This window comes from Myodes glareolus, chromosome 11, assembly GCF_982192425.1.
Source record: "Myodes glareolus chromosome 11, mMyoGla1.1, whole genome shotgun sequence".
Lineage (NCBI taxonomy): Eukaryota > Metazoa > Chordata > Mammalia > Rodentia > Cricetidae > Myodes > Myodes glareolus.
In genome coordinates, this window is record NC_142036.1 from 59,294,516 (window position 1) to 59,320,549 (window position 26,034).

Sequence of the window (26,034 nt, forward strand, 5' to 3'; positions counted from 1 at the left end):
CATTGGTGTCAAAGAAGAAAACAGCATTGACTTTTAAAATGCACAGTGTGTGTGTGTGTGTGTGTGTGTGTGTGTGTGTGTGTGTGTGAGAGAGAGAGAGAGAGAGAGAGAGAGAGAGAGAGAGAGAGAGAGAGAGAGACAGGGACAGGGACAGAGACAGAGACTGAGACAGAGACAGAGACAGGGAGATGAGTGAGGGGAGGGAGAGAGATGCCCTTTTTTTCTTCTTAAGGACCAGTTTCACATTAAGTGCCTCAATAAAACACTACCCAATACAAGGATGATGTTCACCAGCTAAGTTGGCTTGAGCATAGGCAGTGCTTCATAATAGCTACATCAAACATGTGTACAGGTCCTGCCTTGTGTTCCTAAACTCCCCTCAGCGATGGGCTATAACCTGTGACTTTTAAGATGAAATAAAGCCTCTTAATTTGAAGTTCTTTCTTTATCCTGTTCTGAAAATTATATTCACAGATGTAGTAATTCTTCAAAGTTGTAGTAAAATTCACTCTATGAATTCGAGTTGTACGTTTTGGAGAAAACGACTATACCTAGAATGATTTTCACACGGTGTCTAAGTTCACTTTCAATTGCTATGATAAACACCATGCCAAGAAAGCAACATTGAGAGGAAATGGTTTATTTCATCTTAGAATCTCAAGTTATAGCCTATGACCAAGGATGTCAGAGTAGGAACTCTAGGCAGGAACTGAAGCAGAGACTTGGAGGAACGGTGATTACTGGCTTGCTTCCACTGCCTGCTAAACTACTCTCTTATATAACCGAGGTCCTCCTGCCCAGGACACTGTCCAGAGTGGACTGGGCCTCGTCACGTCACTCATTGATTAAGAAAATGCCCCAGAAACATGCCTATACATCAGTCTGATGGATGCAATTCCTCAATTGATATTCCTGCTTTCCAGACAGACCTTCTTTGTGTCAATTTGACCAAAGCCAACCAGCAGACATAGATATATAGAGTGGTAATAAAACCAATAATTGAAAGAATCAAAGGACTCTTTAGATCAGTGAACTCACAGCTGCCTTCTAAACATCCAATCATCTGCTTAATCACCTGGCACCTGTCCATCATCCTGATGGATGTTTAATGGATGAAAACATTGTAGACCGTGTTTCCAGCGCATGTGAGAAATTGGACATAAAGCAGTTCAGAGAGAGAGAGTCTTGTGTTATAGTTCAGAAGATGATGCGTGTTCTTTTTCCAGTGTAAGGATTTTGTACATTTTTGTGCATGTGTGTAGTGTGTACATGTGTTCATGGATGTGTCTGTCTACCGGTGTGTGTGTGTACTCATGTGTGCATGTTGGACAGAAATGTAAGTTGAAGAAATTAACAATACATTTTTTCTTTTATAGATTTGATTTTTGATTTCAAAACAGGCTAGAATCAAAGTCTTACAATCTCATGTTGCCCGAGGGGAGATTTCTTGTTTGAAAAATCAACTCACGTTATTCTAATAAGCTTTGTTTTAATTTTAAGATGCCATCAATGCAACAATTTCTAAAAGCCTGGGATCTAACTTTGACCAAACAACTACTTCAAAGTCAAAGTCAAACTAGAGAACTACTTAGCAAAGGGAAAAGAACTCTTAATTTGAAGCCCTTTCTTTTGATTTCCTGTTCTGGGAATCATGTTCACAGATGTTGTAATTATTCTTGGGAGTTGTAGTGAAATTGACTCTAGTAATTCAAGTTACATGTTTTCCAGAAAACAAATGTTCCTAGAAGACAAACAGTATGGCTTCAGGACTGTTCTGTAATTCTAAGGAACACACTTCTCATTCCCTGCCAGCATGGCCTTTGTTGCGTTCATACTCAGGGACGGAAAACCACCCATGTGTGCAGTAGCAGCCCTTGCCAAGAAGTTAATGCTCACACCATGAACATTCAGTTCTCTCAGTCTGAGAGTGTCTAGGCCAGTTTACCCATCTGTCACCTCGCGTGCATATGCACATCCCAAGTCATGTTCCTTCAGATGAATGCAAGGCTTTTAGGTATTTTGTTACCAGTCAGCTTTAAGAAATAGTTTTGGAGAAGTCTGAATGCATTTATTGGTTGCTTATTATATATTTGTTACTCCTGAGTTAAATGTTTATAGTATATGAATAGCTTTCATTTGACAGATTTGGTCAGTCGCCCTATCTCATTAAAACTTCCTGAGTTGATAACGCTTTCAGAAAATGATACAATATGACAGGTACTAGGAGTCCCAGGGACACAATAATAATTTGTGTTTCTCACTTACAGAGGGCAGAGTTAGTGGGCAGAGTGCCTTTTTTCATTAGTGACTCTAGCATTATTGCAGGTTATTCGCTACTTTCTATATATAAATTAAGGACATGAAGGAGGGGTGTACTTTCTCTGTATAAATGGAGCTCCTATTCAAGGACATATTTGATGATAATAGTGACAGAGTCTAGATTTTAGCCCTCATGTCCAGGTAGAAAACAAAATCAGATATGAGCAAGTATACCCAGAGGTATTGGAACCTGGAATAGAAATCAGTTGGACAGTGATCCAGATCAATTTTTTTTGCTGTCATAACTATTCACTATCATCTCCTGTTGCTTAAGATAGAGCCTCTATTTTGTTTATTGCAAATTTGGAACCTAACTTGAAGATGATGTAATTCTAACTTCAACAGGTATTTTTTTTCTTTCTTCTCTTTGATAGAGGACTAAGAGTTGCATGTAGGATTTTGTTTTGTTTTGTTCTTTGTTGTTGTTGGGTTTTTTGTTTATTTGTTTGTTATATTTGGTTGGTTGGTTAATTTTCCGAGACAGGGTTTATCTTTGTAACAGCCTGACTCTCTTGGAACTCACTCTGTATACCAGACTGGCCTCAAACTCACAAGGGTCCACCTTTGCCTCCTGAGTGCTGGGATTAAAGACATGTGCCACCTCCAACCAGTGCATGTGTCTTACTGTATGTACCCTTGGAATTCTCTGGTGGGTCTGTCACTACTTTCCTCATTATATAATTATACGGTGACTCTGATTCACAATCATTTTATGGATGCTCAGACCCTACTGAAAATACACAGGCAGAGGCCAAAAGCTCCTATTATTTTAAAGTTAATTCTTAATCAGGGTATTATCAGTGTTAGTGCTGTTTGCCTTGGATTTTAATAACATGTTGTTATATTAATCAATACCCATTTGAGAAATTTTAGATTTACTATTTTTAGTTTGCATTTTAAATGGTCTCATTGCTTTCATTCTAGTAATTATATTATTTCCCATTCAGATAATTGTTACAATGGAGTACCCAGGAAAATAAAAAAATTGAGGCACATAATAAATTTTCCCCAAAAAACATGTGGAAACTGTGTGGATAATTTCAGAACAGCTGAAATATAAAGTCAATGTTCAACAACTAATTTTATCAAACATAGTTCTCCATAGTTCAGCCCTAGACTATTATGTCCTCTTCAAGCATAGGTGTTCTTTCAGATACCAAACTAGGTACTGATGATAGTTTTCTTAGAAGTGTATAGTTTGGTAAAGAAGATGAGAAGTGCGTCTTACATCCATTAGAGACACCAGTCAGTTTAGAAAGGTTATCCTCCTCTTGCTCACTCAGCATAAAGAATAACTTTCACATCAATAGAAATATTAATTATTATTTCACAGATGGCCAACAGTGCCTTTCTTTCATTCTCTAATACACAAATTCACCAGTTTTAATATATTTTGTATCATTTTTATTTCATGTTTCTATTATTGAATGACTAATACTGCTGCAGTATTAGCCTCCCTTCATTGACCTTCCTGGCCATCCCATAGTGGGATGCTTCTTTGTGTGTTTGTTGTGGTGGATTTTGAAATCATAGTCATTTGAACAGGACAGGCAGATTTGTATTTGGAGCGTTCTGTCTTTCACGTAGACAGCATGTATGTCCCAGCCAGTGAGACCTTGGCTTTCCTGTGTACAGCATCAGTAGCAGACAATATTTTTTTTATTCATAGCAATATTCTTACTCCTTAACGGTGAGTGACAATCTCTTTTTAGAACACAACATGGCTGAGGTTCTAGCTTCTGTTGACCTTCTCAGATGTGGTGACATCACCTATACAGTAGTGTCATCTTTCTGGGCCTAAATATGCAACTCAAATGAGTATAAAAGTCAACACTTCTTATGTCACAGATTGCTATTCATTGTCTTTTATCAGAATCTGTGTTCTTTGACTCCTGAATAATTTTTGTTTGCAAGCTTAAGCATACTTTCTCAATAACATTTGTTGTAATACAATCCAATATTCTTGGGCACAATGTGAAAGTAGTTAGGGTTTTAACTAGCTATGTCATGTCAACAATTCATCATGGTTTATTCTGGCAGGAATTTCACTTTTCAATATTTTGGAATATAAAGCAAAATGGACCTATATAAGTTATTTGCTGATTTCTCAATAAATAAAATGTATCTGATATCTCTCATACATATTCAAACATATTTTGTAATCCTTTCCTTTGCTAAGGTAAATTTACACATTTGTTTATCTTCCTACAGCTTCTTTTCTGAAATATTGACATTACAGAGAATATATTTACTCTTGACCACTATCACTCCCTTTCGCCTTTGTTTCTACATACATATGCAATGTTACTTAACACTAATAGTTCATATAACCTAAAGCATTTTAATGCTTTAAATGCAAATGATTGCTTCAGTATATTTATTTCTATCTTTATGCTTGAAATTGTATTTGAAAATAACTGTGTTATCACTTAAAAGGAATTTTTTGCAAATATACTGTTCATTTTGTTATATAAATTGTGTGCAAAACTCTGAGTACTACAATTACTTCTACCTGTATATTTTAAGAATGTTGTAAAACCTAAGATCTAAAAAAATGATTTCCAAATTTAAATAGTGGATATAGATCTAGGTCAGCTAATCTAAAAATTTCAAACTGGAGCATGCATAAAAATAAAACTAGAATATAAAAAATAGTAAGAGAAAATCTTTGCCTTCTCACAAGAACTAAAAGAAAGCACATACTCTGCAAACAGAAAAAAAAATGTTGGGAATTCTTTCTCTGTTCAGCCAGCAGATGTCATGTTTGGGTGTCAGAGCTCAGAACTACATTCCTGCCATAGCAATGTATCATTCCTCTAACAAATGAAAGAGAATAAATAAAGACCATCAGAGAAAACGTTTCACATGTGTTTTTAAAATCTATAGAGCATCTATAGCAATGGCAGAATTTGTTACTAACAAATACTCTTTATGTACCATGTAAATCTTATCTCCTCTTTAATTCTTAGATAGTATAAATTAAAAGGAAAGCTTTATCAAACTCTATTTTTAATTTTTGAATGAAAGATCTTACTGTGTTAATTATTTGTCTATATCATTTTCACCTGCCATCGATAAGTCTAGGTCAGCATCCCCTCATCTGTCATATGAGCTATTCAGTTTATCTCAAAAATTTTCTGACATACTGCTCCAAGAAAATTATTACAAATTCAGTTCATTCATAGAGTGTTTTCACTGTCAGTTAGTTAGTCACAAACTAGCATCAGTTTATTGATACTATAATCATCATAAATTGAGCAGATTAAAACAATAAAATCTGTTCTCATTGAATTGTATGGTCAGATGTTCAAAATGTGTCTGTGAATCAAAAGCCAAGGCCAACACCAAGAAAAATGTAATTCTAGATGTCACAGAGCAATTAACAATAACCAGCACACACTATTGATGCTAAGACTTTGAAACATATTACCAGAATTCAGATATTTACTACACCTTCTCTAATTTTACCAGCAAACTAGAGGCATATGCATTCTTCTCATATGTCAGCACTGAGGACATTCTTCTGGGTAATGCGTATTTTGATTAATGTTTCCAGTTTCGTTTACTTGATGGAAGTTAGTGAGCTTGATACAAAGTACTCTATATTGATTCTTCCAAGTTTCAGAACTTTAAATCTTAACTTATAGACCTACTGACCACAAGAAGAAAAAACAGGATTTTTTATATGATCCCCCACAAGGGAGTTGATAATGCATCTCCCACCACACTTCTTTGATGACACTTCGTCTTTTAAATTTTCTTTCTCTTCTCTGCTCACTCTCTCAGGTTTGAAGGCTCTTCTCATTGTTTTTAGCCTCGGATTGTATCAGTTCTCAGAACTTAATCATCTTTTCTCAGTGTCTGAAATCTCTTCAGTAATGCCCTCACTCTCAGCACTCTAGTTTCTGAGTATGCCTTAACCTAGTAAGACCATAACATTAATTCTTACTGCTCACCATTCCAGCCTAGTTAAATCCCACTATATACTTGGAATATCCAATTTATCACTCAAATTGTTTTAAAAAAATGTGTCTTTCTGAATGTCTCTACAAAAATTCAATCTTTCAATAGCTCTCTGTTTCAGCTGGTAGAAATTTTATTCTCAGAGTTACTTAGCCTATAACCTTAGCTTTCTCCTTGATTCTCCTTTTTTATAGTGCTACTCAAGTCAACTTTTCATGTTTCTATTTTCAAAACCAATCAGGTAATGGATTTTACTTTAATAAGATGAGTTTTCATGTAGGAGAGTTCCTTATGAAAAGCAGAATGTAAAGTGATGAGACCAAGAGAGCGGTGAGTTTGTTGAAGGTCTGATGTGCCTGCAGTCACATTGAGTCACTTTCTGTTTCAGGGAAAGCCTATGCCCCAGAGTTCTATTACGACACCTACAACCCTGTGTGGCAGAACCGACACCGAGTATATTCCTACAGTCTACAGTGGACACAAATGAATCCTGATGCCGTGGATCGAATAGTTGCATACCGGTTGGGTATTCGTCAGGTGAGAAATTTAGTATCTGTTTTGATTTTGTTTTTGTTTTCTTGTATTCTCTTGTTGAGACTTTGTTGCTGTAATTTTTATTCATATTTTGAATGTATTGCAGAATTTATTTTATTTTATCATAATATTGCTTTATAGAAACTACTCAGAATGAATTACTAATCTTTTGAATTAATCTATGCACTTTTATATAGATTAGGGAATTTACCTATTAAAGTAATTCCCTAAGAGCCTATTGAACAGCTATTGCTATTCTAGCCTATTGCTAGATGTCTTGAGAAATTATATCGCACAATACAACAAAAGGAATTTAGGATGTTCTGGTATATATTGGATTGTATGAATTCATTGCACTTTGTCCTAAAAGGCTATATGTCATACATATTTTTACTTGATATACAAAATGTTTTAAAAGTTATTATGTGTGAAGAATATAAATAATTTAGAAAATTGAAAAGAAATAAAGTAAATTATTCTAATTTAGCTGAAGATGTATGAAATGATTTATATATTCTTTACACAAACACTATAAACTCAATGCTTGTTGATATAACTGACAATTTTGAGATTATATGTAGATATCCAACTTATTTCATGTTACAGACATTTTCTATGTGGATATTTCTATGTGGCGAAGTATTGTGAAATGAAACTATGAATCACATACAGATTTTTAGTACATGTCCCAATTCCTTAACTAAAATCAAAGAATAAAAATCTGAGTTAGGACAATAAAAGCAAAATTGCTTGGAAATCAACACTTAATCCCTGTCTTTGCTAGGGTTTCTTCTGTTGCTGTGGAGAGACACCTTGGCAACTCTTAGAAAGAAAACATTTAAATCTGGTGACTAACAGTTTAAGAGGTTCAATCCATTATCATCATGACAGAAAGCATGGCAGTGTGGAGGCAGACATGGTGCTGAAGCTGAGAGTATTACATCTTTCAGGCAACAGGAAGTCAACTGAAAGCCACACTAAGGAAAGCTTGAGGAAAAGAGAGCTCAAAGCCCACCCCCCACTGTGACACACTTCCTCTAACAAGGCCACGCCTCCTAGTAATGCGACTCTCTTTGGGTGCCATTTCTTTCAAACTACCAGAATCGGTATCCTACCAACCTGTCCAACTGTTACCATAAAACTATTTATTTTATCTTCTTAACATCATTGATAAGAAAATATCTAGTAATGTAAGGTTCAAGGTTAGAACATTGTATATTCTTATAAAAGAGTTTTTCTATTGGACCACTTACTGACTCCCAAATCATGACACAGAGACTTATTATTGAATTTGAACACTCTACCTTAGTTTAACACTTTTCTGGCTCGCTCTTTTAGCTTAAAGCAACCTGTTTCTCTTTATCTGAGTTTTTCCTCAGGGTTATTTATTTCTCTTTCCTTCTGTATATTTTACTTTCACTGTTTCTCATGTCTGGCTTCCTGGCCGCAGAGGCTGTCTTCTTGCCTCTGTTGTGTGCCCTCACTTTCTCTCTCGTTCTCTCCTTCTTCTTTTGTTCTTCCACTCAATTTTCAATTCATCCTCCTACTTATTCTCTCTGCCCACCAGCCCCACCTATTCCTGTTTTCCTGACTATTGACTGTTCAGCTTTTTATTAGGCCAATCAGGTACCTTAGGGAGAAAAGGTGAAACAGATGCAACACATCTTTACATACATAAAGACACATTTTTACATCATTAAACAAATGCAGCATAAGCAAATGTAGTATACCTTTACACAATTAAAGTAATAGTCTACAGCAAGACTCATCATTACTGTTTTTAATCCTTGAAATGGAAAATCATACAAACACAAGGTCTTTGATCTGCATGGCATTCTTATCTAGGTTCTCATCTGACCCCAGAACATTCAGAAGCTGTCTCTTTGATGATCATCACATTTACAGGGCTACTTGGTTATTCCCAGGCCCATTTCTAAATAACATCCTGCTTCTTCCAGCTGTGTGCTTTTCCTTATTGAGATCGATAAACATGAAACATTTCAGACCAACACACTCATTTTCCCCCAGTTGACAGAGTTACCATCTCTATAGCCTTGCTTTCTGAACAATTACATTTATTCATTTGGCATGTATGAGCAGAAATGCTCACACATGAGAATGTATGCAGAGGTCAGAGGAAAGTCTGCAGAAGTCACTACTTAAATTCTGCCACGTGAGTATTGCAGATCAAACTCACGTTGTCATGCTTGGAGGCCAGCACACCAGCACCTCCACCCATGAAAACATCTCACTGGCCCCTTTCTATATTCCTAGCATAGTTGATATTTAAATAGTATTATTTGGAGCGTCTTAGAGCATTCTTGTTTTCACACATCATTTTCATTTTATTTCAAGTTCTTGCACATTATTTATTCATTGATACTCATGTCTTATGCATTCATATACAAATGTGTACATTGAAACATGAAGACCAAAAGCAAATTCTTATTTGCAAGAATAATTCATTTTTGATGTCCTTCCCTGATTTATTACAAAGATCTATTTTTGAGGAATCTTGTTGTTTTAATCTGTGGGTATTTTGCCTGAATGTGTGTCTGTGTATCACCCTTGTGCCTGGTGCCCATAGAGGCCAAAAGAGAGTGTTAGATCCTCTAAAACTGGAGCTATAGAAGGCTATGGGCTACTAAGTGGGCCCTGAGAATCTAACCCATGTCCTCTGGAAGAGCAGCCAGTGTTCTTAACCATTGAGTATTTGCTCTTTCTACACAAATCTTTTTCCAATGTTAAAGTCAGTTTATCTTCAGCTTTTGACTTCTTCATTTGTACTTTCTTAGATCAACCAGGTAAATTCTCATTACAACTGGGAGGGGGAGGGGGATTTCTTCTTAAGTCAGTGAGATTTGCCCATTTTTTTCTTATCCTTTCTCTGGTCTCAAAACTTGTCTACCTACCTAAAGTTCCTGTTATATATGAAAGTCAGAATCCTTTCCTATAAATATAAGCTAAAAGGAAAGCTAATTGCCAACAAATGTTTTCCTATCTTCAGACAAAGCAGAAATGTTTGAGAGAGGTTTAGGGTTGTTTTCTTCATACTCATGGTAAAAGCCTGTCCTGCAGAGATTTTGTTGAAATGGCTGTGATTTTCCCATAATGCTCCCCGCCCTTTAAAATTTGCTTTTCTAAAATGAATGCACCCACAGAATCCACTCTGATATGTTTCTGAATCATAGTTCTGTGATAACCACCGAACATACAGGGACATACATTTCCTCACCACTTCACTGTTCCTTTGCAGCAAGTTCATTAAACAGTGTTCTATTCTGCTTCTTTCCAAGATCCTTCATACATGAGATGTGCATATAAATTTTCCTCTAGTACGCCTTTGAAAATAATGAATTCTAGACACCTCTAACTTCCAAGTCTAGACAGCCTAGCCTCATCATTTTTAGTTATATAACCCTGAGCAGGTTTCTGAACTTATCCAAGTCTGAGTTGCTGTCCAATAAATTGAACGTAACAATATCTTCCAGTGGGCCAGGACTCCACTTAGCCATAGTTCAAGTGCTCTCTCACAGAACACTCCTGGCAAGGCTTTGTAGGAGTTCCTGTACTAATTGGCAAGATGGTATAATTTTTTGCCAGGGCTTACCGTAGCTCACATTTTTGTATTGTATTTTATTAGGCATGCCATACACCCCGTGCTTCAGTGTGATACCAAGCTTTTCTCTTGAAATAAACTACTATGCAGACATTTTCTCATCATGCCTTTCTTATTTTTATTTCAACCTCATTATCCCCTGTGAGATCCATTTTGTTGGCTCACATTTGTCTCATCCACTTTTACTCCCGCTAAAGCATTCTTGATCAGCTCAGTCTGCACAGCTAATGCACAAGGCAATGCGGCTGCTGCAAATCATATTTCTATCAAGTGGTGTCCAAACAGCAAATCCTGTTCCCTGCACTGTTTTGAATCTGTTGCCTTATCATACCATTATTTTTCCAGCCCTACTTGTTACTAGAATTTTTTTTATATTTATAAATGAAGTAGGTTTTTTTTATCAGAATCTCTCTACTTAGCCTTGACTGTTCTGAAACTGACAATAGTTTCAGATAGACAGGCTGACCTAGAACTAACAGAGATACAACTGCCTCTGCCTCACAGTGCTGAGATTAGAAATGTGGGCCACCACACATGGCCTATAAATAGCCATTCTATTCCTGGTGTGATTACTATGATACTTTGTCTTGGCTGATAATTTTACCCAGGTTTTCCATCTTGCTGTGGAATAGACACAGTGTTTTGTTTTGTTTTGTTTTGACGTTGTCTCAATACAGAGTCATGTTCTTATGATCTCAGCCAGGGTAAAGAGACAGGTGGTGCTTGTCAGCACAAAAAATATGTATACATGTTTCTTCTCTCACTTCCTTGTTCATCACATCCAAGTCTCATGAATAGCCTACAGGCAGAACACTCTCAATTGACAACATTGCTCTTGAAGTTCCACTTATGGGCAGAATTCTATCATAACACAAAGCATTTCATAGTCAACGAAATTTATGCAGTGCTTTCCCGCAAATTTTTTCTCTTCAATTATAGAGAAAAGCGATTACTATAAATAAGGTATATTTCCATATTATCTCAGAAATGAAAGTTTATTTTCTGCTTCAAAGGAAATAGTATACTGACACTTTATTAGTACAAAATCCCATTATTTTTTAAAAATTTGCACATGAAATCTGATCTTATTACCACTTTCATGAAGAATGTTTGTGACTATTTATGACTTTTCCAGTTAACTCAGTTAGTGCCAAGACTGTAGCTCACAATTTTGAGCATTCCTTTCAACTCATCTTCCCAAATTCTATGCTTAAATCAGTGAATCTTTATGCCTAAATGTAATAAATGTAGCTTTAATAATTTTGAGATAAACATATTAGAAGTGTATTCTAAGAAATTTTACCTTTTAAAATTTATGTGAAAAGACATCTTGGGATAGAGAGAAGACTCCGTGTGTACTCAGGCTTGATTCTCAGAACCCACATGACTGCTCACAACTATCTGTTAACTGTAGTCCAGGGACTTTGACATCATCTTTTGGCTCCTGAGGGCACCAACTATGCAGAGCACTATAGCACTAATAATAAAAACCCCGAGACAGATATTGGTGTTCATCCTGAAGATCCAAAAAGCAGCCAAATACTAGAGAGGCCTTTTACCTCTACCAGACCTTCAGACTGAAGGGGCAGGATCCTGTATCCATGAAAATTCAAACTCCACACTGTTGAGTTCCTGTCTCTTCCCCTTTATATTCCTCTCTCTGCCTAGCTGTATTGTTCTTGTCTCCACCTTCCTAGTGCTGAGATTAAAGGCATGTGATCCCAAGTTCTGGGCTCACCTCTGTGTGAGCTCTGTTTCTCTTTTAGACAGATTAAGTCTTTTGTAGTCCAGGGTGACCTTGAACTCACAGAGATTCATTTGCCTCTGTCTCCATCCTGGAATTAAAAAGGTGTGCTACTACTCCCTGGCCTGTATTGGCCTAATATGGCTGCTTTTCCCTCTGATCTTCAGGAAAGCTTTATTTATTAAAACACAAATAATATACCACTATAGTTCCTGCCTTTTGTCTAAAATAATAAAGAAGGCTATAACTAATATAAGAAAAACTATGTACAATAAGTGCAATAATTATATACAATATATAGGCAATAAATACATCAACAATGTCTAGTCCATTTGCATTTGACACATTTAGAGAATACTCCACTATGTAATAAAATAACTATATTCAATATATGCAGTCAATAAATACATCAATAATGTGTATTCCATTTGCATTTGACACATTTAGAAAATACTCCATTATGTAATACAATAATTAAATTCAACATATACAGTCAATAAATACATCAATAATGCCTAGTCCATTTGCATTTGACAAATTTAAAAAAAATGCTCCATTAGCTATCTTACCTTTGTGAATCCAAGGTCTTGTATGTAATTTGCTTCCTATCATAACTTGCTTTCTGGACCTGGTAAACAAGGAAAGCTATAACTCTATCTAGTCTTCAATTCCATCAGAGGTCCAAGAAGGAAATAATATTAACTGAGTAAACAGGAAGTGCAAACAAGTCACTTCCAAAGAATGTGAGAAATGACAGAAACAGCTGGCTGCCTGGATAGTCACCCAAAGTTCCTCTTCATCCATATTCCAGGGAGCATTCATATTTGGTCTACAAGTCTAGCATATCTGACAGACTTTTCTGTGAAGTAGGATATACTGAAGGTCATCCCTCCTTCTCTTGACAGTGTCTGGCACTCACTTTCCTTTGTTCCCTGCTTGTCCAATTAGGATAGCAGACAGTCAGCAGCAGGGCTTGCCCAATGGCTTACTTTTACCAGAAAGAAAACTCCATGTGGAGTTTCTTTGATACCTGTCATCTTCTCTAAGTAGATTGGTGTTACTGTAAACAGGCATGTCACATCGTAATAAAAAAATAGCACCCGTGTTATTAAAACATCTTAAATACCATATTCTGTACACCTCTGAAGTGTTTGAAGATGAAATGTCTATCTAAAATTTATCTTTGTTTGACCTTAAAAACTAACCTGTATATCCTTAATATCTTAAACAGTTGGAAGTAATAATTTTCAAAGACTAGAAGTTTTCATTACATTGTTAAATGAGTTGTATAGGTACAATACCTTGAACAAGAGTAGAAATGTATGTACAGTATGTACTAACAAAATTAATCTCAAATTTATATCAATATACAAAATTTACATACAATATACAAAAGTCCAATCCAATGCAAAACATTTAAAGTAGCTGTTTTTTTTTTAATGTAGACTCACTAATCTACCTTTTTTCCTACTATTTCTGTATTTTCCCTTATTTCTTTCCAGAGTAGATTCAATAATATACCCTTTTATTCTATCATGTCTGTATATATCTTTTTTTTCTTTTCAAGAAGAACTCTGAACCTAATCTCCTCTGTTCAATTTTCCTCCTGGCCATAACCAATAACAACCTATAACCAACCCCTCTAAACAGTGAAAAATATCCATAACCCATCGAAAGACCAAAAAACACCCACCCTACCTCTTGGGAATGTGGGCATCATATTCTTAAATCTACCTCCTGCTATCTGGGAATGACAGTATCTTTAGGGATTTCTGGAAAGTCCCTAAAGAAAAATCTGGTTAAATTTCATTGCCTGAGGGAGGCAGCTGTAATTTTTGTTGTCCAGTCTCTGCATAATAAGGGCTTGTCTCAAGTCCTGGTTAGATTAGTCTGCTAGAAGACTGAATCATCTCAGGTAGCCACCTCAAAACTGGTCTGAGCAGCTCTCAGTCCAAACGCTGATCTTTAGATTGTGTTTTTCAGCTTAGTGGTTTTATCATAGTCATGAAGAAATCATCATTAGGGGGCCCCATCCTCCTTTTGGAGACTTCACAGGTCACTATTAGAAGTGCTTATAGTTCACTGCAGAAAACTGAAAGAAACTCAAATCCGAAGTCATGTACAGGAAAATAGATGAAATCTTTATCTAAAATTAGTTAGTACTCTATATGACCATTGATATCATGACAAAAAGTTTATACCTTAAGAAGAACAGTTAAAGATTTAATATAAAAACCAAAGGATTATGAGATTGGTAGCAATAAAGTAATCATTAAATATTTGGTTTTTTATCTGTCCCATATCAGGTGGCTCTTCTGACATGAGACAGATATTATGGATTTCTCTTTAATAAGCATGCTTCGGTTTAGAGAAGTAGAGAGCCACACTCCAACTCCAAAGCCAGATTTAAGATACATGTAGACAAAACAAAAATACAGAATAAATAAAATAAAAACTATTTTAAAAGCATTAAAAATATTAAAGTGCAAAAAGTACTTGGAAAGTACAATTGATAAATACAATTAAAAATTTAAAAACAAAATAACATAAATAAATAGCAAAATAAAATATAAACTTCATTTGGGAAGTAATATTCATGTATTCTTAATGAGATTACCTTTCTATAAAGTGTATATTAATTTATGTTAAAAGTGTGAAAATTTTTACAGTCATTTGGATTTCTATATATCAAATACATTTATGTAACTGAGTCATCTATGACTGACTAAGCTATACCTTAATCCCTGTTTATGATTTTAAAGAGAAATTACTTTAGGTCAGATACTTATTTTAATCCTATATACCTAAATAAAATACTCTACCCATGAAATATATACTCTATCAAATATGGCATATATCCCTATTGAACAATATAGACTGAATAATACAATATTTTTTTTTATTTGTTGGAAGTTGAAGGACTCCATTCTTTAAGTATCACGTGCAGTTATACAGATTCAACTTGGTTTTTAATTCAGAAAACTTTAGAAATACCATTAGCTCTTCTTAAATTAACTATAATTGCAAAATCATACTTCTATTCTTAGCAAAGGACTGGAAGACAGTGCTAAACTGAACTAAGAATTCCATTCTGCTCTTCACTGAAAAGTTAACTGACTTGGTTAAAGTATGTGATCTGTCTTTAAATATGATAGAAAAAATAAAAGTCTCAAACCTTGACATTCATTTATACATTTACTTTGTTTATAGAAAACATCTTAGAGTGTCTGGGAAAATACCCAAAACTGGGGACAATGGTTTAGGGACTTTGAGAAAGCCAAATATGAGAAGCCAACATAATAACTTCTGAAACAATGTTTCTCCAGAATCTCCATGTCTTTAAGTTGTACTTTTGTGACTAAACTAAGCAATTGCTTGATCGCCTCAGTCAGCTACTAGACTCCAATTACTTGCTTTGTTTGTTTCAAAGGTGACAGAGAAAAAGTTATTTAAATGTCTGCTGTCTTTGATATCAAAAGAATTAAGGGCAAAGCAGAGCTTACACTAAGTTATCTGAATATAGCAACAGCATAAACACTGTTGAATTCCACTAGAAACTCATGCAATTCCAGTTTCTACTCCTAAAGGAGATTCAAATTTTGTACAGTTTCTTTTAAATTCCCACACAGTGTGACTTTTGATTGTCATTTTTAGGAAGCAGAGTAATTCCCCCTCATACATGGTAACTTTTGAGTCTGTTCTTTTTTTTTAAGTCATGAGATATTCAGTCACTGTAGTAAATTAATCATACAATACTTTCCAGGAGTTAAAAAAATGAAATATTATCCTTAATGTATCGCTGAAATGTGTTCTATAATGGATGGATAGATAGATAGATAGATAGATAGATAGATAGATAGATAGATAGATAGATAGATAGATAGACACAGTGTCCTGGTTAATTTTGTAGCTATTTTGATACTGCCTAGAAAATATGACTGGGCCAGATTGGGTTAAAACAATCCATAGGGCATTTTCCTGATTGATTAGTGAAGTGGGGGAATTCACCACTCTGGGCCGTGCAACCCAAGATAGATAGTTTTAGAGTGTGTAAGAAACCAAACAGAGCAAGCAGGAAGAACAAGCCAGCAATCAGTATTTCTCCACGGTTCAGCTTCAATTCTAGCCTCCAGGTTCCTGTCTGGACTTCTGTTCTTGATAGATTGGAAGCTGTGAGAGGAAATAAAAGCTTTCTTCCCCAGGTTGCTTGCGGCAACGTTTCATCTCCGCAACAGAAAGCAAGCCACAACATCCAGATTTAGGGGCATTTGGGACAAAACATTTGTAGGTTAAAACACAATTTCTAAGATAGAACCTTTATGAATACAATAGGTTTATTCCTGTCTCTTCTGTTTTTAAAGGACTTTTATTTTTATTCCATGCATATGCCTATCTGTGTATGGGAATGTGCATGTAAACGTAGGTGCCTATGGAAGCTAGGCAGCAGCATTGGATCCACTAAGGTTGAGTGATAGGGAGCTGTTAACCACCCACATGGGAACAGGAATTTGAACTCTGCTCATGCAGTTCTTTAGCACTGGGCCATCGTTTAAGCTTTTAGCCATATTTTTCCTTAAAAACAAAAATCACTGATCAAAAACAGTAGTATGCATATATCTATTGTTATAGTTAATTATGAGATGAATTTAATACACATTTTAATTTACTCTGTTATATGTTAATATCATGATGGCTGAGTGACTATTTTTCCCATTAGGCTAAGCATTTTAAAAGTGATTTTATTCATCAGTTCTTTGCTAATCCCTGTTTGGTGAGTATTTATTATTGGATTATGTTCTAATAAATACAGTTTTGAATTTATCATATGTATACATGTACTTCAATATGATAATTAAAATTAAATGTTGCTAAATATCTACTTTAATATGTTTACTGAAGAAGTAAGAAGAAAGATTTAAAAAATAAGCAAGTGGTTGGTTGGTTCGAATGAATGACATTTTCATACTTCAGTAACTAAAATGAAGAATTTTGTGTATGGGACAATAAACAGGTATAAACAGTGAATGGCAGATGAAATTGAAGTACTACTGGGGTCATCAATATGTTTGATTTAAGCTATTTATCTAGATTTTTATTGAGAAAGACAGAGAATTCAAATCAATTCAAGTCAGTTACTTAATACACACCCAGGAAATTCTGTGGAGATTTGTCAAATAAACCAGATTCTTTAAAGCACAAATATAATCACCATTTTATGGATTTATCAGAATATATTATGCAGATCTTAAGTCCTATTTTACAATAGACGGAGGCCACCAATATTTGAGGTCAGTAATAATGATTTAGATTGGAGTTTTGATATTAAAGACAGAGATGGAAATAATTAAGCAAACATTGAGCTTGGTCAGATTTGTATACAGTGTGAGTTCTGAGGAAAAATGTTGAAAAAATTGTAGTGTTTCTATTCTTCACCAGCTACTCAAAATTTTTATTATCTGTTCTCAAAACAATCACAGACAGACATGAGAGAGGGAGCCTGAAATACAGAGAAATGAGGGAACCACAGGATGATCTCCCCAGCACTGCAAAAAAGAAAAATACATGAGCCAGTCAGTAAAAGTGAAGTTAATGCTGTTCTCCAATGAAGAACACCATATCTTCCTGTCTTATTCCTGTAAATATCAACTCCTCTCTCACCAGTGGGAGCACAGGGATTGATCACAATGTGCTGCATCTGTATTCATCTGGTTTCATATGGAACCAGGGATTCAAACTCAAGTCTACACATTTGGGGACTAAATGATTTATCCATTGAGTTCAACCCACAATATGCACTTTACCCTCAAATTTTAAAGTTTGCAAAGTTATAAAACTTCAATTATCAATTGCTAAAATCAAGTGGTTTATTTAAAAACTAAGGCATTGAATAGCAGTAAAACAATTATATGTAGGTTCGAAATACCACCAGACAATGAATTTCAAAACTAATTTAAATGATATGAGTTATACTGACATTCATGTGATAAATATTTTACTAAAGACTAACTGACATACATATTTTCTTGAAAACTACTAATATAACTTGAAGCAGTAGTATGTTAGTGTAGATTCCAATATGTTTTTTTTTTGTTTTCTTCTGTTTTTGTAGTGATATTTTATTTGTTTTAATAAACAAAGCTTGTTTGAATATCAGAAGGGCAAAACTAAACCTCAAGAGGTCAGACAGTGGTAGCATATACCTTTAATTCGAGGGCTTGGGAGACAGAGTCAGATGGATCACTGTAAATTCAAGACCTTCCTGGGCTACATAAGATCAATGCAGAAACAGATCCAGGAGGTGGTGACTCACACCTTTAATCACAGCATTAGAGGGAATATAAAATAGGAGAATAGAGAGAAAGACTCTGTCTGATTTGTGGACTTTGTCTGCACTCACCCAGCCTTGATAGAGGTAAGACTTCACTAGTGACTTGACTCCTTTGCTTTTCTGGTTTTTGGATCAAAACCCAATATCTGACTCTGAGTTTTTATTATTTGTGTTTCATGTTTTATTTTGGTTTTGTTTGTTTTTTATTTTCGTTTTGTTTTGTTTTGTTTGAGAAGTGGTTTCACTATTTAGCCCTGGCTGTCCTAGAACTCACTATGTAGACCAGACTGGCCTTGAACTCAGAGATCCACCTGCTTCTGCCTCCACCTCCTGAGCGTTGAAATTAAGGGTGTGTGCTACCACCACCCACATGGATTCCATCACCTTAATCCATGTCAAAGAAACTGTCCAACAGACTAGGAACTGACCAGTCTCATGTGACTAGAAGTACAAAGCTCATTAGAATACAGGTATTCACTTAATTGCTTTTAAGAAAGAATAAACCATACGAAGTTTCACATTCAGACTAATAGCTATCACATGTTCTCAGGCTTTCACACTATGTGAGCTGTTTGTTTGAATTTAAGTTCATTCTCCAATTGTGTACTTTATTTTTTGTACCTGTTTATACCCTTAAAACACTGCTTGTTCAGCAGAAGTGGCTCTCAAGATGCAATGCCCCCAGATGTTCTCAAGGCTTGTTAAACTAACTGCTGACTTACTGCCTAGGTTGGACATTTATAGTTCTAACAACTTCTGGCATGTTGAGGAAACAGTTACTTGGGGCCACACTGATAAACATGTGATTTGACCATTCTACTATGAGAAGACTGAGCTCATACACCATTTTTGTCTTTCTTTTTAACAGACATTCTTTTATGATGTCAGGTATATAAAATTTATTTTAACCACAGCCTTGAAAATGCTGTGTCAGAACCTTTTCGTGGAATAAATGAATTTTCAATTTGGTAATTCTCTGGCTTTCATTCTTTTTTATTCTTTTCTTTTCTTCTCTCTGTGCAGCTGAAGTTGGGATGCTAGGATGCATGCATGGTTAGCAAGTTCTACACAACAGAGTTGCACCCCTTTCATGATTTCTAATTTATTACCAGATAGATGAATTTACTCATTATAATTGAAATTGTGCTTGTGATATCATTTATATGATCAATTAGATATTTCCAAAATGGTTGATGGAATTATGTTTTAGGAATTAACAGATATTCTGAGAGCTAATCCTAATGCAAACATTTTCTTTAAATATGGCCAAAGTATACACAGTTTTTTGGGATGATATTTGTAAGGGCAATGTATGTATTCACTAATGTATTCATTTGGATGATTTATAGGGAATATGCATATATAAGGGCTTGTGTGGTTGCATGTGTATCTGTATATGTATGCATGGGGTGCTAGGGTTCAGCCACAAGTGTGTTCCTCAATCACCCTTCATCTTGTTTTCTGAGACTGAGTCTCTCCCTTGCCTAGAGTTCTTCAGTTAACCATGATGGCTTGCCAGCAAACTCCAGGTGTTGCTTGACATTTCTGTGCCTTGCCCCACAACCATTCAGTCCCAAAGAAATACACAGAGGTCTTCATTAATTATAAACTGGTTGGCCTACTGGATCAGGCTTTTAATTAACTCTTACATCCTACATTAACCCATAATTCTTGTTTGTGTTAGCCACGTGACTTGGTACCTTTTATCAGAGAGGCATTCTCATCTTGCTTCCTCTGTATGGGTGACCACTACAAACTGCAGACTTTCTTCTCCCTAGAAATCTCCTATTCTGGTCACCCAGTCAATACTTCCTGCCTGGCTACTGGACAATAAGTGCCTTATTAAGATACAAGTAACAAATCTTTACAGGGCACAAGACCATTGTCTCATAGCATCCAGGCACCTACCTGTCTCCACCTTCTCAGCATTGGAATTACAGATGGGCAGATGAACCAGACATTTGTGTGGATGCTGGGTTTAAATTTAGCCCATTATCTTGCTTTTCAAACATCCTACTGGTAGCCTAGTGTCCCAAGCCTGTTCTTTATAAGAAATTTATTAATTATCACAAATTATTTGATTGTGGTTGTGTGAAACTAAGATCTGCCTATGGCAGACCAGTGGTTGGCCATTGCTTCCCTTAGAGATGTGGCCATTGGAACTGTGAGTGACATGTTTAAAGCACATGAAAATGCCTACAGCTATCAGGTTGCAATTTTCTTGTATTTCACGAAGAGTAAGTATTGTTAAGGCTGTTTTAATTGGTTTTCAATCTAATTTATTTTTAAAATTTTAACTCTAGACTATAATTAATTTTCCTGCATCATCTTCAGTTGTATTTATTGGTTTAATCATATACTCTAAACTTGAAATCAATATTTTATAGTATCTTATGCAAGTAGTATGAATAACTTTTGGCAGTTAAAATATTTTCCTAAGAGGGTCAGTATAACACAGCCTTCAAATGAGAACCGTTGGCTATGGTCCTTTAAAAGTGATTGCAGAATTCCTGCTGGTGTACAATTACTCCACAATGGCTTGCTGCCTTCATGCTTCTCCTCTTTGAAATTAGAAGTTCAAACCACAAGCACAAAAGGAACCATAGAACAGATTGAATATACTTTTGTGCACTTCCAAATTTAGAAATCATTTCAGAACAAGGAGTCAGATAGAAATTTGAGGGTAGCATTTGAATAACATAAGTAATACATATTTAATAATCTTAACACATTTGTAGCATTCTGATGCTAGCCTAAAATTTTTACATATGCTATGTGTTTCAACTCTTAACCCAATAAAGTGCACCAAGCTTTTTGTTCTACTCTGTCTGTGAAGGATTCAAGGTGTAAATAGCTCACACAAGATCACAGAACAAAAAAAAAAAGGCACCAGGAATTGGAACCCAAGCTTTTGACTGAAGAGACTTACAAGCATGGGTCTTTGAGTGCTATTTCAACTTCGGCATTCTTCTTATTTTATTCTGTTGTTTGCCTCTGCTATTTTATTTCATTTTTATTTTTGAGAATTTCATGCTTGAGTATAGTTCATCTTGATCATGTTCTTCCTTCTGTAACTTCTTTCATTTTTCCACATGCTTCTGTTAAATCCAAATCATCTTGTTTATATATATATATATATATATATATATATATATATATATAATATATATATATATATATAAAATCTAGCTTACTGAGCCCAGCTAGTGTTGTCCATATGTACATTGGTGGATTGGTGGGGGGCATAATCATTGGGGTATAAGCAATCAATTTATTACCTAACTAAATTTCTACCATTTTTAAAGATAAGATTTACTTGTCATAAAGGTTTTAATTTAAGTATATACTACTATATTTATAAATAAAGCCTATGCCCCAATTTTATGTTTCAAGATATATTATGTCCTTGGATATATTAAGTATTACATGTAACATTTTGATTCATTTCTGATCCATATGTGAGTACATAAGGTTTTTTTACTCTCCATGTGATGCTTTGTATAACGTTGTAATGCTTCTGGTTGCATCTTCCTCACTTTGTTACTTTATAAATAATTTAATTATGGGAACCATTAACATAGCATTTTTTTAATCTTTGAAATCTTGAAAGTGGTTTGAGGCAATAGTTCTTGTTGTAAGAAAGTTTAAAGCGTGAAGATGTAGGTTAGCAAAAAGTCTACAGTAAGCTGAGTAATAGGTACTATAATCAGTTTGGTGATAAGTCCATATAAGGGACATGGGAGGGTGACATTAGAGAATCTGGGAAAACCAGTAATGAGAGAACTAGCAATCTGAGATGAGTAAGGTCCACATGCTGTACTCATATTCATTGCATCCCCTTGAAAAAATGAGTTTATTGACATGTATATTCCAAAAGAGAGAACTGGAAGGATGAGGTTGACAAAGAGGGACAAAGATCATGGAGGGTCATTTGAGTTCTAATAGAAATAGTTTGACTTTGGGAAGTGGAAGATAAAACACAGACAAGACAAGTGATCGCTGTTGTGATATCAAATTCATATGATAGAAGCAATGAGTGAAGGAAGTTTTTGTGTTTTGATTCTCTTTTTTGTTTGAAACTTGAGTGAAATATAGTCTTCTATAGCAGGGAGACAGCACTGAGGACCTGGGAGAAATACCCAGGGCAAACTCTATAAGACCTGGTGGTTGAATGAAGATTGAGATAAAGGAGGAATAATTCTGAGCCAGAATGAAGACAGCTGTTCAACACTTACATGATTGCAAATGCTTTCAACACAATCTTGTGTTTCCATATTAAACTGTATAGTTTAAAGAACTTGTTCAAAGAAGAAAATTAACCATTTTAGAGTTGCATATTAGACAAACATTTAATGGAATGCATTCAGAGATATGTGAGATGATAAAATTTAAGAATAAAATCTGGAGGAAGCTTTATGTCTTGATATAACATAAATAAAATATACACATATTCATAAAATTGTTTTACTTTATATCCTAATCGTCGTAGAACAAATTATTGTTTCCAGAAATCCATGCTTTTGGAATCGACACAGTAAAACATTCATGGGCTACTTCCTTAGATGTAATAAGAAGCTTCTTGAATTAGAGAAGTGTTTTGGAATATAAATGGATTTCCACTAAAAGGTACTGCAATAATAACTGTAAACGTTTTTTAAAACCATACCATGCAAGCATTTTTAAAAGAATAATTCTATCTTCAAAATAATTTTAATTGTTTTCTCAATATATCTCCTCTGTAATTTTTGTTTTCTCTTTTCTTCAAACTACAAGTCATGTTGCGCCAACAGCTTTTTTCTGCATAATGCAGATTTTTTTTTGCAATATCAGCTGTGATTGGAGGGACCTTGTAAAAACATACACTGGTCCAACAGTCCTCCATATTGATCGGGTCTGTAACATGCTCTTCATCTCTCTGTAACTAGCCTAGGCTCCATGGTGTTACAGTCAGTAGAGCAGAGAAACCCCAGTTGATCTTAAGCTCTGTCTTCCTGGCTAAAAATATGTGATCAACTATATTAATATCATTTGATTTTCTGTGGCAAATATAACCTCAGTAAAATCTACATTTTAGTCTAGATATTTAATTTTGTCGCTGTCTTGTGTATTTCAAATAGTACAGATACATATAAGAAGTTCAAAGGAAATCAAGAGATCTTATGAGTGACTGAGTAAATGAGTTATTATACAAATGTCTTGTTCACATATGATCCATGCAATACAACCATGAAGCATGACACATGGTCCTGTTACCCTGTTAACAATTTGATATGGCCACAATGTTCTTTGATTCTTTTGTAGGTAGATATTATATACTGTAGAGTGTATAGGAAAGGACTGAACCAAATAAGAAGCACATTTGTGATTTCCTGAGTCCTACAATTTGGTACAGAGTAAACCAAAATAACTAGAAGGACAATTGCAGAAGCATGTTAATGCTAATCATTTCAGAAACATGTGATGAATAGAGCTAAGTACAAGAAAGACCTTTATTTCATCATGTATTGAGAAAGCAGCAATGACTGGGCTTCATGTTTCCTACATGTACATTATTTTGTTGCTGTTTTAAACTGATTGATCTTATTGTTATCTTACTTATATGCATGAGTGCATTTTGTATGTGATATGTTCACATGACTAATTTCAGGTCCTAGGAATAAAGCAGATTGTGAGTCACCCAGCCCAGGAAATGTGAATTGAATTCAGGTTCTTTGCAAGCACAGTATGCACTCTTTGTCAAGAAGCTTTATTTCCAGTACCTATATGCTCATTATTTTATTATAGTTGTTAAATAACATTGAATGAAAAAATAGTTTCTTGCTTGCACTTGTAAGTTCTAGCTGAAAGTGATCAGTACTTTTCCATGTTTTGTTGCTATTTTATTCTTCGAATTAACCCTAAATAAACTAAAGGACCTAAAATTCAAGGCTGCACATATAAGTCTCAAGTCAGTCCAAGTGTAAGGAAAAACATCTAGAATATTAAAACCAGATTTGTTTATCATATTATCTATATTGATGATATGGCATTCTGTGAAAATCTATTCGTAATTTACGAATAACTTTCAAAAAGAAAAACCAGCAAAAATAGGAAATTTGTGAGGTTCTAAGAGAGGTTATAGTGAAGGTGAAATCCCTGATGTTAAAAAGATGAGGACTCCTAAATACTTTAACTGTAACTTTTGCATAGAATAGTCAGCGACCTCAAACAGTTCCAAAATGTGTTCAGGGACAGGAGACAAAAATCATCAAACTTCATCAGCAGATGTTTTCTTTGTTACATATAAAACCAAGAAACCTACACCCTCTGCATCCTCACCCCCTGCCATATACTATGTGCAATGTAAATCTCTTCTGTACGTACTTTCTAAAGTCTAGATGAAAATTTTACTTCTCTGGATAGTTAGCTCACATTGGCACACTAATTGGTTTTTTTTTAGTCTTTTTTAGAAAACCATGTTGTTTAGACCTCCTGGCAACACTTCTGTCACACATAGAGGACACTGTCTCACAGCAGATGTCCTAACTTGACTCTGGAACTGAAAATATTTTCTCCCATTTTTCATAATGTTCTCTAAGGTTTATGGATGTTTTGTAAAGCTATCAACTGGAACCAGGAACCCTGAAGTTGATTCTTGTCTCATTTTCCCTCGTTCTGACTTTCTGTGACTTTTCCATCTGTTACATGAAACTTTTGTGGGGAGGGGTGTCTTAGGTAGGGTTTCTATTGCTGTGAAAAGACACTGTGACCATGGAAAACTCTTATAAATGAAAAAATTTAATTGAGGTGGCTTATATTTTACAGGTTCAGTTCATTATCACTATGATTGGACACAGTGGTGTATAGGCAAACAAGGTGTTTGTAAAGATATATAGTCCTGCGTCTTTACACACTGGCAACAGGAAGTGGTCTGTCTCATTGGGCAATTCTTGAGGATATAAAAGACCTCAAAGCCTGCCTCCACAGTGACACTCTTCCTCCATCAAGAGCACACACATCTCCTAATAGTGGCCTTTCCTATGAACTTCTGCGGACCCTTTACATTCAAATTACTACAAGGGGCGAGAACTACATTGACCTGTGGATATAGGAATGAGTTTTAGAATGCTGTTAGGAACTATCCTGTTATTGAAGGGTTAAGTGTTTGGTTCTCTATTACACCATGGCCTCCCAACCACAGGGAGTAGGCTGGGTTTACACTTACCATTTTTATAAATCTTCCGTCTTCTAGCAAGTACATAGATTGAACCAGATGCATAGTGCACCTCTGTAGTACCAGAACTCCCGTGGCAAGATAGAAAGTGAGTCAGGAGAATCCCGAGAAGTGATGGGCCTGCTAGATTAGCATTTAGGCTAACAAACAAGACATCCGGTGCCAAACAAAGTGGAATGAGAAGACAAACACCTGATGCTGTGTTCTGACCTTCCCATGTCTGCAGACACCTCCACTTATATGAACATGTGGGCATACACATAGACACATGTGCATGAAACATTTTAAATTTTTAAAACAAAGATTTTAAATTG

The 26,034-nt window shown here is 35.2% G+C and overlaps 1 protein-coding gene across 2 annotated transcripts in view; it reads left to right on the forward strand.

Annotated features, from left to right (window-relative positions):
- The window catches only part of Mdga2 (MAM domain containing glycosylphosphatidylinositol anchor 2), a 762,902-nt gene that overhangs the window by 672,484 nt on the left and 64,384 nt on the right, over window positions 1-26,034 (forward strand). For both annotated transcript variants that reach the window (XR_015004446.2, XM_048415642.3), the window contains exon 10: window positions 6,671-6,819. Coding sequence is in view for 1 of the 2 variants with exons in the window: in XM_048415642.3 (XP_048271599.1) it covers window positions 6,671-6,819 (149 nt within the window). In the remaining variant the exon portion in view is untranslated. The remainder of the gene's footprint in view (window positions 1-6,670; window positions 6,820-26,034) is intronic.